The 18,635-nt window shown below is 33.1% G+C and overlaps 1 protein-coding gene across 1 annotated transcript in view; it reads left to right on the top strand.

Moving 5' to 3' along the window:
- Positions 1 to 18,635, top strand: part of LOC126882285 (cytosolic 10-formyltetrahydrofolate dehydrogenase) — a 55,191-nt gene that overhangs the window by 33,733 nt on the left and 2,823 nt on the right. Inside the window, exons 9-12 of the mRNA XM_050647146.1 lie at positions 3,481 to 3,674; positions 7,574 to 7,767; positions 11,271 to 11,481; positions 12,817 to 12,976. Of these exons, the coding sequence (XP_050503103.1) occupies positions 3,481 to 3,674; positions 7,574 to 7,767; positions 11,271 to 11,481; positions 12,817 to 12,976 (759 nt within the window). The remainder of the gene's footprint in view (positions 1 to 3,480; positions 3,675 to 7,573; positions 7,768 to 11,270; positions 11,482 to 12,816; positions 12,977 to 18,635) is intronic.

Genomic DNA, 18,635 nt, shown 5'->3' with positions numbered 1-18,635 from the left:
TGGTCATGTTCAACGTCGAGACGTTAAACACCCAATACGAAGAATAGCTGAAGTGCAGATTCCTGGAAGGAGTAGGAGAGGAAGACCAAAGAAGACCTGGGGGGAGGCGATAAGGCAGGATATGTTGGTAAAGGGGATTAACATTGATATGACCCAAGATAGAATTGTGTGGAGAAATGCAATTAGGGAAGCCGACCCCGCATAGGGATAAGGCAAGGAGAATGAATGATGAATGAATTCAGATAGTAATGCTTGTTCAGAAATGGATTCACCAAATATATATTGCATAGTAATGGAGACATAATATATCCCTGCCTAACTCCTCTCCTGATTTCAATTTCTCAACTGGATTCGTTATCTATTACAATTCTATTCGTTATCTATTCGTCTATTCGTTATCTATTATCTATTATTCGTTATCTTTGAGCTATCACAATAAAATCAAATAACCTCTCTCTGGTTCCTAGTCCGTTTTTCTGAGCCCAATCTGACTATTATCTATTCCTTCTTCTATTTTTTTTATTTATACGATCATGTATTTTCTCCAAGAATAATTGAGGGGGCCAGGCGTGAAAGGGTTTAAGTGCAGGTTTGATAGTTCTGAGATAATCAGCTTCAAAGTTGTTTGAGTCTTATAAATTCTAGGAGTCATTAAACTAAAATATGTCTAGTGTACAATGTACTATAAAACGATAAAAATATAAGCTTATATTATTATTCTTACTATATCCTTCCTTTTTTTCAATTATTAAAAAAATGCACTTGAATCGGTACATGGTGTTGATAAATGTTACTGGTAAAACGGTTCAAGTGTAGATGTTAACTACATATTACTAATCATTTTTGTCCCAGCTGTTATCCACAGTGTAACTACAACTGGCACGTTACATAATACTTAATGAGTCTTGAAAATTGTTCACAAATCTATTATTTATTTACTTGAAATTAATCATATATTAACATGTGTTTACACATAACAGAATACTGAAAATAGTTTTGTGGTAAAATGGTTCAAGCGCACTTAAACCCGTTTATTACTATTTGTTTTTGGGCCATTCCATTTCAAATCACTCAATTTTGGAACAAAAAAAAAATTTGGACCTCCGATTTGTCTGAAAATTGGTATATAGCTTCTGCGGGACGTAAAAATAAGATATTTAAGGTCAAAAAATCTTCTTCTTTTTTTCTCAAAATGTTATTTTATGCGATTTTACAGTGATTTGGTGTTTATTTATACAAATTTGCATTTTCTATCGTAAAGTATCAATGGAAACATAATATTTTAATAGAAGGGACTCAAAAATGTCATTATATGGCATTATAACAAGTTACTTTGATTCAAAACAAGCTTTTGATCAAATTTTATAGTGTAGAAAACGTTAAAATACCGTTTTTTACATTTTTCTCCATTCCCAAAATACATCATAATCGATGTGGCTGAGAATTTGCCCACAGATAGACAAAACATAGGACTTTAAGTGGTGAGAAGGATTTGAATTATATTACAATACCAAAAAAGTTACATGCAATATTATAGTCAAACATATAGGCGTCTACTGTAAGTACAATTTAACTCGAAAATATCGACCTCACGACAAAAATTGTTAAAAAGAAATTGTAATAATTGTAAATACGATTTATTTGGAACAATTTCAGTTCCTACCATTTTTGTCGAAAAGTTAAAAATGGTGGAGATATTGAGCAAAACAGGTTCTCCTTTAAAACCAAGATGGCGGCTAACGTAACGGAGGAATTCATTCGTGATTTTAAACTTAGGCTACTATTGACTCCCCTAAAGATCAGAAAAATAAAATTTTGGGCAGCTCGGCATTCAAGGTCAAATGCTATCCCGACTGGACTAATATATACTTTTGAGTCTGATATTACTGCATGTAACTTTTTTGGTATTGGAATATAATTCAAATCCTTCTAACCACTTAAAGTCCTATCTACTGGCTATCTGTGGGCAAATTTTCAGCCAAATCGATGATGATGTATTTTGGGAATGGAGGAAAATGTAAAAAACGGTATTTTAACGTTTTTTGCACTATAAAATTTGATCAAAAACTTGTTTTGATTCAAAATAACTTGTTATAATGCCATATAATGACATTTTTGAGTCCTTTCTATTAAAATATTATGTTTTTCATTGATACTTTACGACAGAAAATGCAAATTTGTTTAAATAAACACCAAATCACTGTAAAATCGCATAAAATAACATTTTGAGAAAAAAAGAAGAAGAAGATTTTTTGACCTTAAATATCTTATTTTTACGTCCCGCAGAAGCTATATACCAATTTTCAGACAAATCGGAGATGCAAAATTTTTTGCCTGAGTGATTTGACATGGAATGTACCTTTTACAGAATACTAAAAATAGTTTTGTGGTAAAACGGTTCAAGCGCACGGTTAAACCTGTTTACTACCAAAGCAAACTGCAATTGTTTTCAGTGAACTAAATGTAATGGCGATAGATGGCGACTGTAGGGCGAAATATGCTTAAATCGTTTTACCACCAAGTTCTAATACCATTTAAGTATGCGAATCTGTACGAGTAAAATTTTAAAAAAGTGCACTTAAACCCTTTTACTTCTAACTCCCTCAATTATTTAAGAACATGGCATATTAATGATACTGTTCTATAGTCACTATAATGAGTTCCCTTCTTTAGCGTTTGTATTTTTAGGAATAGCACAAAAGGTGGAGAGTAATCATTGTTTCGGTATATGTCCTGTTTTATATACTGTGTCAAACAATTCTACTATAATGTGTAAAGTTCCATCATTGATGCATTTTAAGTTTTCTACTTAGGTTTGGTCTGGACCTACTGCTTTGCTAGTTTTGCTGTTTTTTAATGCCATTTTAATTTCCTCTCTTAATATATTTAAAACCATACCATCTTCTGTATCTATTTCCATCTGTTCTGTTCTATTACCTTTAAATATAATTCATTGATGTATTCTGCCCATCTCTTTAATTTTTCGTTAGGATTCAACACAAGTTGTCCAGTTGTAGTATCTTTCAGTGTGCCTGGATTTCTTTTTCGATTGTTGTGAATTAATTCTTTAATTTTATGTGTGTTAAAATTGTCATGTCTTTTCTGGTATTCTTGTATTTCTGCGCATTGTTTTTTTAACCATTCTTCTTATTTCGCCTGCTTAATATCTTCTATTTTATTTTTTTAATCACTTTTATGTTAACGACTTTCTTCCATTAAATCTAAAAGTTTCTCCGTCATTTATTGTTTCTTTTTGGATCTGGTTGATGTCAGAAAATCTTTTTAACTTTTATCTATTTCTATCTTTATTAATACCCATTTTTTATTCATATCAGTATTTTGCAAAAGTTGTTCTCTTTGTTTTTTTTTTTTGTTTATTGGATGAACGCAATTACGATTTATCTAACTCTTGCAAAATATTTGTACATTCGCAAACTTTTAAATCTTACTTATATCGTAACTTATTAATCATTCTTTTAGTGTATGTGGATTGGTTACCCCATGGAATTACCCATTAATGATGCTTTCATGGAAGATGGCAGCTTGCCTGGCAGCTGGAAATACCGTAGTTATTAAGCCTGCACAGGTTTGTCCTTTAACAGCATTAAAATTCGCAGAGTTATCAGTAAAAGCTGGAATTCCACCAGGGGTTATCAATGTTGTGACCGGATCGGGTAAGTTTTGGTTGATTTATCATCATTTTATCAAATGTCTCGTTGGAAATAAACCACAAATTATTAAAAAATCTGTGTTAGACCTTTTAACCTCTTTAAAACAAAAAAGTATTATCTGTTCATTTATATTGACAATTCCAAAATATTCTAGTGTATACAGTATACAGTATACAGGGTTGGAATAAAGTACGAAACCAACCAGAGGCTGCTTTACCTATTGTGCAGGGTGTGCGGCGCACACGGATGCCGGGATGTTGGGGGCGCCGAGCGCCAAAGAGCGGGTCCTTTATTTTGTATCAACATAAAATATGCTTTAAAACGATTAATCCAAAAATTACATTGGCACTTAAGCGCGATTTATAGATTGCCGCCCGCCCGGCTGTCCGTCCAACAAACGGGCGGCAATCGATCTTTTGATTCGTTTGAAGGCATACCGACAATAATTCCAAAATCGGTTGTAGAACATATAAAGCTCAAATTGCTTGGGACTTGCCGGGCATTTTCAAAGGCGTTTGTATACGTGTCGCGGGGTAATTTTGCGAAATGAGCTTTGACGGAATGGATTAATTATTATATTTAAGTTAACATGTAAATATAAAGTAAAGCGGCTTTTCTTTTGATTAAAATTATTTAAAAGGAAGATTTTCTTTTATTTCTACCACAATTATTACGACTTTCAGCGGAATCAGAGCTCCTCAAAAATTATCCTTATTAACAATTATATATATCAACCTTACCTCATAGATAAAAAAGTTCATTTTTAGTTAAATATTTTTAACAAGATTTGGGTAGGTTTTTCTGACGCCGGCGTCGTGAATACCTATTGGCTTCCGACATCATTTAATATTGCACTAAATATTTGCATCTGGATTTTTGTTAACATTATAAGCGTACCTAATATCCTCTAATACCCCATATACTAGTACTAGGTAGGTACCTGGTACCTATTCGACTATTCCATTTTCACTGCGCGTCTACTAAAGGGCGCCATGCGCCAGGGCATCGACTGCACACGGGCGCTACATGAGCTAGAGCCGCCTCTGGTAGAGGCGGCTTTACCTATTGTGCAGGGTGTACGGTGTACATGGGCGCCGGCATGTTGGGGGCGCCGAGCGCCAAAGAGCGGGTCCTTTAGTTTCTTTCAACATAAAATGTGCTTTAAAACGATTAATGAAAAATTCCATTGGCACTTAAGCGCAATTTATAGATTGCCGCCCGCCCGGCTGTCCGTCCAACGGACGGGCGGCAATCTTTGGATTCGTTTGAGGACATACCGACAATGATTCCGAAATCAGTTGTGGAACCTATATAGGTTAAATTGATTGGGACTTGTCGGGTATTTTCAAAGGCGTTTGTACACGTGTACGTCGCGGGGTAATTTTGCGAAATAAGCTTTGACGGAATGGATTAAGTAGTATTATATATTTAAGTTAACATGTACTATTATTTACTCGTGTACTCCAAGCTGTCAAATTTCCTAAACCAATTTTCAAGCTTACTTCATATGATTTCAAGCTTACCTCATAGATACAGTTGGAAAAATGAAAGAATGCCAATGAACGATCACATCAATCACTTATTTTGTATTTGCTGTCTCTTTCTATAAATAACAAAGGTTTGTTATAGAAAAAGATAGCAAATACAAAATAAGTGATTGATGTGATCGTTCATAGGTATTCTTTCCAAGCTCTCCGAGAGCTCTGTTTCGAGCTTTCCGTAGCTAGATAGTGCGATGCCTATCTACATAGATATTAAACGCCATCACTTATTCTATTACTTGACCCTCCAGCTCTAATTTACACCTTATTAGATCTGCTGTTATAACCATGCATTTAGTCTTTTTTGGGGAAATTAACATGTTAAATTTTCTGACGGTTATATTAAATTATTGGTGCAGCATACGTTGCAAATCATCTTCACTTTGAGAGATTATTAGTATTGGATTGTCTTCATAGCAGATTATTTTAAGTTGTTTTTCTTCCATTTGGTATCCTTTTTAGTTCTTACTTTTTTTATTATTTCATTCATGATCAGGTTGAACAATAATGGAATCCCCCTGTCTTATCGCATTGCCAGATTCAATTGGGTAAGTTTGTTCATCTTCTACTTTTACTTTTATTATGTTGTTCTGGTAGATGTCTTCAATCGTTTTAATTATTCCCATAGGTCTCTCTTGAGTATAACAAATGGATAACGTCCTTTAATTCGATCCTGTCAAATGCTTTCTTAAGGTCCACGAAACATAAAAATACCGGTAATCTACCAAACTTGGTATGTATTATAGTCTGTTTTTAAACCAAAAGGAGTAATTCAAATTTTCCGTGCCGTAAAGCTTGTTTGTAATTGGTCCAACCTCAGAAAGTTTACATCACTGCTATCAAATTTTGACACTAATGACATTTATACAATTTTGACACTTTTGACATTTTAAAAGTTAATTAAGTTATATCAGCAAATACTATTGACTGTAATACATACAACTCTTGACATTTCTCATTACATTTGAGGAAGCAAAAAAATAGCGCCATCTAGCGGTCAGCGGTGATAATCAGAGCAATCTAACCTTACATTTAAAAAATTGCTTTATTATTTTTTTTTGTATAAGTGTTTGAACTATTTTTATTTTAATTTAATTTTGCAAAATTAGCTTGTTATTCAAAAATTTATAAAATTAAATTTGAATGTTTACGTCAAATTTTACGTTGTCTCAACGTAGTTTCACCGCATGCCGACAGTGGCGCTAGTGGCAACCTGATTCGCGTGCTTCCAGATTTCTGTGGGAGTTGGACGTATTACAGTCAATAGTATTTGATATCAGCGATTTTTTTGTATATCCTGCGTTATTCCTTTAATTTTTAGATTGTTAGTCTGTTTTATATAAAAAACACTTGTTTTTAGAACTTTTTAGCGACGTATTAGTATAATATAAAATTTTATGGATTACCGTCAAAGGCCGATATGTACAACCAAAAAAGAATATATATTTGGTGATATTTCTAGTGACTTTCTTGGGTGTGAGTCTATCTTTTGAGTTTACTCCCCTTGGTTTAAAAACAAAGTATAATTAATAACAACTTCTTTTAAAATCTGCAAAAATATACAGGGTCTCCTATTTAAATTAAATAAAATAAGGGTATTTCCGGTAAAACCATATGTAGAGTAGTACCTAACAAAAAATATAGTATATCATTCAGATGCGTTATGTCTCATAATACTTGCATGCTAAGTTTCATAAATGGCGTCTTTTTGTTTCAAATATACAGTGATGAGCACTCTAATAACCGGCAAAATAGCTCAAAAGATGGAAAACATAATACATTGCGGAACAAAAAGAGATGAAACTAGTGGAGGTGGAAATTATCGTTATAAACGTATTAAATTAACATTACATTACATAGTTTCCCACCTTTAGAGGTCTGTGACAGGAGTATAAAATTCTACTGTCCCAGTGGCAGTTGTCACACTCCTCTGATACGTCTTAAGGTGGGAAACTATGTAATGTAATGTTATTTTAGACGTTTATAACGATAATTTCCACCTCCACTAGTTTCGTCTCTGTTTGTTTCGCAATATAATATATTATGTACATATTCTAATAATATTATGTTTTCCATCTTTTGAGCTATTTTGCCGGTTATTAGCGCGCACATCACTGTATTTAGTTGGTTCGATATTTTATCTCAACCCTGTGTATAATTATATGTTTTTTTGTGTATAATCTTAATTGTTTTTATATAAAACAATGTCAACAATTTCAATCTGGAAGATGAAACATCAAATTGAGATATTATTTTAGGGGTTACTACCAAATAGATATTTAAAAAGAAATTGAATGAGGAAAAAGGTTTCACAACAATATTTTTCATTGTATCTCATTATTGATTAATACGTATCTTTAGGATCTGTTGCTGGACAAGCCATAGCCGATCACCCTCACGTCAGAAAATTGGGATTCACGGGAAGCACAGAAATAGGACAAGTCATAATGAAAAGTTGCGCAGAATCAAATTTGAAAAAAGTATCACTAGAACTTGGAGGCAAGTCTCCATTAGTTATATTTTCAGACTGTGATCTTGACAAGGCAGTAAGACTGGTAAGTCACATGTAATTTTTATCAATTTTTGAGTTTGAGAAATCACTAAATCATAAGGCTCGGTCTTTTCATCTCTGATAGCTACTTATCTGGAAGTTTATCTTATCTACTTATTAGCTACTTATGTCTTAAAAGACCGGGCCTTACTGTTTTTTTTTAATATTTGATAACCCACTCTTTTTTTCAACCGTTTCTCTCAATATAATATTATTAAAACATTTATAGAACATTGCGCGTATTGATCTGCTCTAAGGTGTACTTCCATTCAAAATTTTCAGGGGTTTGTCACTTGTTTTAATTATATGGGTCTGGGTTTCCCCTTTGATCTTTTTTACTGTAAAAATTTATAAACTACAAATGTCAAGTTGACACAATTAACAATATTAGCTGTCAGCTGTCTCTACCTTGTTTTGTACTTATACTTTATTGTTCTCTTTTAATCTAAATTTAATAATATTACCTACTTCTTCTTCTTTAAGTTCCATCTTCTATCGAAGGTTGGAAATCATCATGGCTATCGGATCCTGTTGATTGCCGCTCTAAATGGTTCTGCACTACTGCATTTGAACCATTCCCTTAAGTTCTTAAGCCAGGATATTCTTCGTCTTTGTCATGTTACCTACTAGTTGGTACTTCTTCTTTTTGTGTAAACATGGCTCAGTCTGTTTTTCAATGTGCCTCCAGTAAGTTGTCATTCCGTCGTTTTCGGGGTCTTCCCACTGGTCGTCGTCCTATTAGAGAACCGTCTCTCGCCGTTCTTACTACTTACTCTATTTGTCGTAATTCGGCTTATGTGGTCGTTCCATTCTACTCTTCTGTTTTTTACCCCGTTATTAATGTTGCCCACCTGGCATCTCCGTCGTTTATCTGCACTTCTAGCTCTATCCCATAGTGTCTACCAGAGCTGCGATACTGATTACCGACAGTACCTACTTAAAAAATGTATGTAAGTACTTTTAAGTACTTAAGTACTTTAATCTAAGTACTCAAAAAAATACGTGTACTAGTACTTGAAGTTTTAAGTATTCCGACAAATACTTGTACTTAGTATTCTATTTTTTTTAAGTATATATTTAGTATATTTAGTATTCTAAATTTGTTTTAAGTATAATTTTACTTGCAACTTAAAAAATAAAAAATACTTAATCTAAAAGTGCTTAAGTACTCAAAATGTACTTAAACCCTTCACGAAAAATTCTTAAGTATTTTACGGATGCTATAATCTGCAAAGTTTGGTAGTTAATTAAGAATAATAGAATTTTTATTGTAGAATAAATGTCATTTATTACACACTATTTTATAATTGATTTATTTTATTTTCTATTTTATTTTCAATAATTTTAAAAAACATTTTTGTTTCGTCCTTTAGAACTCGTCAGCCAGGTTTCCCGTATCCGACAAATAAATATTATTATAATAAAATATTCCTGTTACTCTGACTATCTTCCGTTATTTTTCTTTTGACAAAATTATTGTAATTTAGTTATATGTTCCTGTTTTAAACATCCAACTCTCCATTTCATACAACAGTTAGTACCTACACCTACATACTGAAAATATCTAAAGGTACAGTCGGAAAAAGGAAAGAATACCCATGAACGAACATATAAAACACGCTGTATTTTCCTGTCACCGTGTCACAAAGAAAATTGTCCAGTGCAAGTACACCCTAGTATGGATACGTACCCTAATAATTAAGTGTTCTAGTCCTTAATTTCAATTAAATATTCCTGTTATACAGGGTGTTTCATTAATAATTGTCCATATAGTAACTGGAGAAACCTTAGCACAAAATATGAACATTTAACCTAAAACACTTTAATAAAATGTGGTTCCTTACTGAGTTACAGGGTGTTTTATCTAAAAATTTAAAAATTATTTTTGCTCAGCATTTTAAAACTATTTGACGTATCCTTTTCATACTTGGCAGGAAGTATAGGTACTATACAAACTACTAAATTATATTAAACAAACGTTTCTGGCTATTACCAGAGGCGTACGATGGGGGAAAGTAAATGGTTGACCCTTTCCAAATTCTACGCCACTGGCGGAATTGCTACTTTAGTTAAATTTTTGGATTCCCCAATACTTTCTATCAAAATAATATATTCTTCATTGGTAACGATAAAGTCATTAGTTTTCGAGATCTTTGAAGTTAAAAATGAAACGACACGGTCATTTTTGATTAATGTATTGTGTCCCTTCATTTTTAATTTCAAATATCTCGAAAACTAATCGTTTTATCGTTACGAATGAACAGTATATTATTTACATAAAAATATTGGAAAATCAAAAAATTACACTAAAATAGCAATTTTGCCAGTGGCGTAGAATTTGGGAAGGATTAACCTGCCACTATCCCCTGTCGTACGCCTCTGGTAGTAGCTATAAACGTTTATTTATCTTAGTTTAGTAGGGTATACAGTACCTGCACTTTCTGCCAAGTATGAAAAGGATACGCCAAATAGTTTTAAAGTACTGGGTACAAATAATTTTTAAATTTTAATCATATGAATCATATCATAAATTAATCAAAATAACTGTGCCGTTTCCTATTTAACTTCAAATATCTCGAAAAATAATGACTTTATCGTTACCAATAAAGAGTATATTATTTACGTAGAAAATATTGGAGAATCTAAAAATGGCACCAAAATAGTAATTCTTCCAGTGGCGTAGAATTTGAGAAGGGTCAACCATTCACCATCCTCTGTCGTACGCCACTGGTAGTAGCTAGAAACCTTTGTTTATCATAATTTAGTAGGGTGTATAGTAGTCGCACTTTCTGCCAAGTATGAAAAGGATACGTCGAATAGTTTTAAAATGCTGAGCAAAAGTAGTTTTTAAATTTTTAGACAAAACACCCTGTAACTCAGTAAGGAACCATATTTTATTTAAGTGTTTTAGGTTAAATCTTCGTATTTTGTGCCAAGGTTTCTCCAGTTACTATATGGACAATTATTAATGAAACACCCTGTATATGAATTTCTACACTTTTACACAATTACTTAGAACAAATGTGTGTACTTGTACTTGAACTCAATATTTAAGTATGTACCAAATATTTTTAACGTTGGTACCTAAGTACACAAATCGGTTACTTAATACTTAGTACTTAAATTTACTGTTTTCAAGTACTACTTAACCGAAATACTTAAGTACTTATTTATTCTTGATACTGGTACTTATACTTAGTTCCACTTTGAATAAGTACTGGTACTTAAGACTTCAGTACTTTTTGTTGATACTTACAACCGCTCTGGTGTCTACCATCGATTTTTCGAAGGGTTTTCAACTCTGCTGTTTCCAGCATTCTTTTTGTCCTTTCTATATCAGTTCGTGTTTCCGTCGTCTATCTTTTGATCCGTTCCACATCACAGTCCTTTTTTCGATGCTCTTTATACTTCCTGCACACCTTGTATATTTTTTCCTGACTATTGTTCATCTTCAACACTCATTTACTTCTTTGCGTAAATGAATGATTAAGAAACCATTTATTTTAGGGAATGCAAAGTGTCTTTTTCAATAAAGGAGAGAACTGCATAGCAGCCGGCCGCATCTTTGTAGAAGACAGTATCCATGACGAGTTTATAAGACGAGTAGTCCAAGAAACTAGGAAAATACAGATAGGTGATCCACTGAATAGATCCACGTCACATGGACCACAAAACCACTTAGCACATATGAAGAAATTATTAGAATATGTAGAAATAGGTAAATATTTTTGCTATGTAGTATATATTGTTGTTCATCATAATAATGGAGAAGAGTTCTCAGATCTCGGAGCTAAAGAAGAAAGACTAAATACAATGATTGGCTACAGGTAGTTGAAACCGTTGAAACCAGTAAAATTACAGTGTTTACTCTACGTAGAGGATATTGTACTGGCAATGCAATACAATAAAATAAAAATAAAAATAAAAATAAAATGCAAAGGCTGGTGAGTTGGTGGACTGGAGAAACAGTAAAAATTAAAATGGAGGTGAACATAAATAAAACAAAAACGATAATAGTTGATCAAAAGGAAGGCCAAAACAATAAGGAGATTAAATGTAATGGAACAATATTAGAGAAAATTACAACTTTTGATTATCTGGGCAGCATTGAGACTGATAAGGGCAAAATTTGTGCGGAAATTACAAATAGAAAAAATAAATCTACGAGATTCTATTATTACTATACAACAATTAATACAACAATACTAGGACACACAGATGTAAAAATTGAAGTCAAGAGAAAAATTCACAATACGATAACACTGGCAATAATAACATACGCAAGCGAAAACTGAAGAATTAATGAAACAACATGAATCAAAAAGCAACCCACTTGATTTTTGAATGAAACAATGAAACATTTGAGAAAAACGTGCGGGAAAACAAAAAGTGGCAGGATAATAAATGAAGATATCAGACAAGTGACAAAGCAGAAAGCTATTACTGAGGTATGACAAAGTAATGACAAAGCAGAAACCACATTAAGAATTACAGAATGAAACCAAAAATAATTATAAGGCAAATATTATAACTGGGAAGTAGAAGAATAAGGAGAAAGGGAAGACTCAGAATGAATGGATAGATCAGATCGAAGAAATAAGAGGGAAGAAAGGGAAAGTTGAATTGAAGAATTAGAGACGATGGCCAAAAATAGAAATGCATGGAATAAATGGGTAAAGAACCGGAATCTCAATCTGACGCCTGAGAGGGCAAAAGGATATGAGAAGAAGAATTTAACATTATTTTAAAATTTGGTGGAGTAGCTAATTAGCAAATCTGAATTTTTCATAGGTCTAGATATAAACTGCCCACAATTCACAATTTCTTAAAAGAGAAAAGATTAAGAATAATACGTGTCATATAAGTAGTAGGATATGCAAATGATACGACCAAGTGAGAATAAACAAATGAAATTTAAGATTTTTAGTTACAGGTGCATATTTTTGTTTATCTATCCAGTTCCCTTTAACCCTTCTCTTTTTTTTATATTCTTTTTGTCTTTATTTCTAGAAATACATTTACGATCAGTTTCTCATTCCCCATAATGTTTTAGGTGTTAAAGAAGGAGCAAAACTCGAATACGGTGGAAAGAGAGTTAATAGGAAAGGATATTTCTTTGAACCGACCGTTTTAAGTCACGTTGAAGATCATATGTTCATAGCTAAAGAAGAATCATTTGGACCTATAATGGTTGTAAGCAGATTCAGCAATGGGTAAGCCAAAACTATTGATATAAACCATTTCATAAGTTGTGTAATAAACTGAGCCGGTAATCTGAAAAAATCAACAGATATTACAAAAATATATAAATTTACACTCTACATCTGAAGGCACGTATCCACTGTAGTTGCGCTACTCGCTCCTGCAACTGCTCCACATAGTGGATACGTTGGCGCTCCCGGACCGTGCAGCAGTGCGCGCTCCGCTTCGGCGCTCCAATCGGTGGCGGTTTATACAGGGTGTAACAAAAATACAGGTCATAAATTACACCACATATTTTGAAACCAAAAATAGTTCTATTGAACCTAACTTACCTCAGTACAAATGTGCATATAAAAGAAGTTACAGCTCTTTGAATTTACAAAATGATAATCGATTTTTTCCAATATATCGAAAACTATTCGAGATTTTTTATTGAAAATGGACATGTGGTATTATTATGGTAGTAAAATCTTTTTTTTTTATTGTTGTAATATTTACAATCTGTCCTTAACTAAGAACAATAGGTAAATTCTTTGACAAAAATTGAAAATTTGACCTGTAGAGGGAGATCCAGTGATCACCCTCTTTACATAAATAAATTAAAACAAGTCAAAAATTTAGTTATCACAGATTATTCGAATCTTCTTGCTAGGTCCACTACTTTGAATCTCTTCAGGCGTCGTACATCATTGTGGTCATCAGTGAGGTTGCTGGCTAACTCGTTTGGATGAGATTCTAGTCTCTTGGAATATTTTTTGTAATATTCTGTTATTACTGTTTTTATGGATGGCACATTGAGGTCTTGCTCTATCACATAGTTTGGCACGTACCAAGGGGCATTCAGCATTGTTCTAAGGACTTTGTTCTGGAATCTCTGCAGTATTTCTAGGTTAGTTTGACTGGCTGTCCCCCAAAGTTGGATACCATAGGTCCACACTGGTTTTAATATAGATTTATATATCAGCAGTTTGTTTTCAAGAGATAGTTGAGATTAACGACCGATGATCCAGTACATTTCTCGGAATTTTATTCCTAGTTGTTTCCTTTTTGTAAAAAATGTGCTTTTGCCAAGTTAATCTCCTATCAAGATGGATTCCTAGGTACTTGACAGTATCGGTTTGTGGGAGTTGCGTTTCATTTAGTGTTACAGATGGACATGTTTGTCTTTTCATGGTGAAGGTTACATGGATGGATTTACTCTCATTTGCCTTTATCTTCCATTTTTTAAACCATCTTTGTATATTATTAAGGTCTTTCTGAAGGATTCCGGATGCTGTATTTGGATCATGGTGAGAGGCTAGTACAGCAGTGTCATCAGCAAAAGCTGCACACGTTGTTCTGTTACTTGTGGGTAGGTCAGCAGTGTAGAGCAAGTACAATATCGGTCCCAAGACACTTCCTTGTGGTACTCCGGCTTTTATTGGTCTTAGGCTTGTGTATTCATTATCCTGTTTGACTAGGAAATGTCGGTTGGAAATATAGCTTTTTAGGATTTGATAAAAAGGATGGGGAAGGTTTTTCTTTAGTTTAAAGAGCATACCAGCATGCCATACCTTGTCGAAGGCCTGACCAATGTCCAGGAATGCAGCAGAACAATACCTTTTATTTTCTAAATCACTTCTGATGTGTTTTACCAGTCTATGTACCTGTTCTATCGTTCCGTGTTGTGTTCTAAACCCAAATTGGTGTTGGGGAATTAGTTTCCTTTCTTCTATAACTGGGGATAATTGTTTAAGGAGAAGTTTTTCCAAGATTTTTGATAGAACAGGTAGCAGGCTTATTGGTCTGTATGAAGTCACCTGAGTTTTATTTTTCCCTGGCTTAGGTATGAGAATAATTTGAGCAACTTTCCATTGTTCTGGGTAGTATCCTAGCCTAAATATTGCATTAAATACTTGCGTTATCATTTTCAGACCTTTGCATGTCAATTGCTGCAGTACTTTCCCGTTGATCAGGTCATACCCTGGAGTTTTTTTTTGGACTGATTTCATGCTGGATAATATTTCTAACTTCTTTAGTGGTGATTTTTTGTATAGGTACGTCCATCTGGTAGGGCGATTCCAGGAACTCATTTATTTCTTCCTCTGTGTCACCATCTTCCATGGGATGTGGCTGGAATACATTTGTGAGGTGATTTGCAAATGCTTCGGCTTTTTCTTTATTATTTCTACACCAGTTTCCCTCTTGGTTCCGTATTGGTGGTATTTGTTGTTTCGGGTGTTTGATTTTTCTCGTGGCCTTCCAAAGGGAATATTCACTATCTGCGTTTGCTGATAAACCTGTAAGATATTCTTGTATTTTATTATTTTTGATATTATGCAATTGTAGTTTAATTTCCTTGGTGATTTTATTTAATTTTGTCTTGTTCTCAGGTGTTCTTTTTCTTCGCCACTCCTCCTTTATTTTTCTCTTTCTAGCAATCATTTCCTTTATTACAGTTGGGCAATGCTCTTTAAATTCTGTTTGGTAGCAGTCAGGGGTAGCATACCAAGCAGCTTCGTATAGATTTCTGAAGATTTTCTACTGCTGCGTAGATGTCACTTTCTGTTTTCAATGGGATGTTTATGTCAATTAGTTCATCTAGTTTAGTCTTGAAAATGCTCCAGTCTGTTTTGTTACTGTATAGTGATGGTTGTTTAGTACTGTTTGTTATTTGTGCATACCATGTCGCGATTACGCTAGAGTGGTCAGAGGGTAGATCGTAACAAGATTCTACTGTTGTAGTAATGTAAAATCTACTAATGTAAAATCTACTAATGTAAAATTTAAAAAAAAAAATATAGTGAAATTTGTGAACCCCATAAAAATTGTATGAGGGTTTTGTTCCCTCAAACCCCCCCAAACTTTTGCGTACGTTCCAATTAAATTATTATTGTGGTACCATTAGTTAAACAAAATGTTTTTAAAACTTTTTTTGCCTCTTAGTACTTTTTCGTAAAGCCAGTTTTTATCAAAATATTTTGAATATTTGTCAAATCCACCACATTTTTGTATATGGTTACGTATGCCTATAGAGACCTGGTAATAACATGAAAATTTACATTATTAGGTATGTTTTGAACCAATTTAAAAAAGAAGCCACATCTCGATAAAAGATGCCTTATCGAAAAAATAGTAAGAGGCAAAAAAGTTTTAAAAACACTGTGTTTAACTAATAGTACCACAATAATAGTTTAATTGAAACGTATACAGATATTTGGGGGGTTTAAAGGACCAAACCCCAATAAAATTTTTATGTAAACATATTAAAAAAGAAGCCGCATCTCGATAAAAACTAGATTATCGAAAAAATAATAAGAGGCAAAAATGTTTTAAAAATATTATGTTTAACTAATGGTACCACAATAATAATTTAATTGAAACGTACGCAAAAGTTTGGGGGGGTTTAAGGGGAAAAAAACCCGCATAACATTTTTATGGGGTGCAGAAATTTCACTATAATTTTTTTTAAGATTTTCCTGCCATAAGAATGCCACTTGTCCATTTTCAATAAAAAATCTCCAAGAGTTTTCGATATATGGAAAAAAAATCGATTTTCATTTTGTAACTTCAAAGGGCTGTAACTTTTTTTATGTGCGCATTTGTACTAGGGTACCTAAGTTAGGTTAAATCGATATATTTTTGGTCCCAGAATATGTGATTTAATTTATGACCTGTATTTTTGTTACACCCTGTATGTAGAGGAGCGGATGCCGCAACGATTGGAGCTGTTGCAAGGAGCGCAAGTGTAGTGTATACGTGCCTTGACACTCTAAAGACGAGCAGTATTTTGTATGTTAAATTATCACGATATAAATACAAGGCTTAAGGCTTGCAGTATCACAGAAGAATAATTAAAATTAATTCCAAAAGGGCTCTTATTTGTCTCAATAATTATTAGCGAATATACTAAAATTTAAACCTTCTTCTTCTTCTTTTTTTTATGTAAACATGACTCTGTCTGTTTTTCAATGTGCCTCCAGTAATAACTTGTCATTTAATATTTTTCGTGGTCTTCCCACTGATCGTCTTTCTATTGGGGAACTGTCTCTCGACGTCCTCACTACTCTATTTGCTGTCATTCGGCTTATGTGGCCATTCCATTCTACTCTTCTGTTTTCACCCAGTTATTAATGTTGTCTACCTTGCATCTCCGTCGTATATCTGTACTTCTAGCTCTACCCCACAGTGTCTTGCCATTGATTTTTGGCAGTGTTTTCATCTCGCTGCTTCTAGCATTCTTTTTGTCCTTTCTGTATCAGGTCGTGTTGCTGCCGAGTATGTCATTATTGATCTAATGACTGTTTTGTAAATTCTGCCTTTCACTTCTTTTCCGATGTTTTTATTTCTCTATATAGACCAGTAAGGATCTGCGGAAAAACGTCTATTTTTGGATGTGAGAGGTGGCATTCGGATTTTTGCAGATAAAGTTGGGTGACACCTTCAGTAATAATAATTGACTTATGCTCCTTCTCAAATATGCCCGGAACATTAATAAAAAAATTAAAATATTTAAAAATTTCGAAAAACATCGATTTTTTTCTGCTTTCTTTGCTCATAACTTTAAAACGATTCGTTTTGGAACAAAGTCGTATAAAAATAGAATACAGATAATTGAATTTTGTATGATATACGACTGGTCAAAAATGTCTTAAGGTATTACCTTTTCTGCAATATAGCAATAAATACAAAATAAGGGGGCAAAATAAGTCTGTTGTTATTCAATATTTTTTAACCACTTTGGTGGCACTTAGAACCATAGTAATTCGCTTAGGAAATTCTTTGTAACATACTTAAATCGTGTACCAAATTTCATTAAAATCGACCTAATAGATTTTGCATAATAAATTTGCAATCTAAATGTTTTTAAAAAAGTTAAAAATTTTAAAAATCTTTCTGAACAAAAAGTAGACCATTTAGAAGTTGGCTAATTTTTTCACATATAAAGAGGTGCTCTACCTATCTAATACACTTTACAGAATTAAAATCGGATTATTTAAGGGGCTACAGCAATGTTTTAAACTTTTTTGGCTTATAAACAATTTTTTGGCTTATAAACAAATAGCTTTGTTTAATAATAAAAAAATTAATTTTTAGCGATGCAAATAATTAAAACCGGTATAATTTGACCTAAACTTTCAAATGCTGTCAGCAGAATTGCTATTTTATTTTTTAATCAAACGTTATTCGCGTTCAAAAATTGCAATTTCTCGAGTTTTTGAAAGTTCCACCGCGTTTATCTCGAAAACTATGCATCCTACGAAAAAACTTGTAAGAACATTTTTTGCTTAGAATTACCCGAGAAATACAAAAAAATGTTTTATTTTGCGAAAAATCGATGTTATGTAATTCCTCAAGTTCTTTGTTTATAACAATCTAATCGACATCTGGATCAACTGTTACCCAAAAAATTCGTGTTCTACGGGTCAGAATACATAAAAAACTTGGGTAAGTCCATCTAAATAAAGGAGCCCGTAGCACCCCCTCCTGGCCAGAGCACTAATTTGTTTATAAGCCAAAAAATTATTTATAACTTTAAAACATTGGTGAGGCTGCTTAAATAATCCGATTTCAATTCTGTAAAGTGCATTAGATAAGTGGAGTGCTTCTTTATATGTAAAAAAATTGACAAATCTTTGTATGTTCTAGTTTTTGTTGTGCAATATTTTAAAAAAATTTAATTTAAAAAAA

Source organism: Diabrotica virgifera, chromosome 3, assembly GCF_917563875.1.
Source record: "Diabrotica virgifera virgifera chromosome 3, PGI_DIABVI_V3a".
Lineage (NCBI taxonomy): Eukaryota > Metazoa > Arthropoda > Insecta > Coleoptera > Chrysomelidae > Diabrotica > Diabrotica virgifera.
The sequence above is the reverse complement of the archived record's forward strand: the minus strand, read 5'-3'. Positions and strand labels throughout refer to the sequence as shown.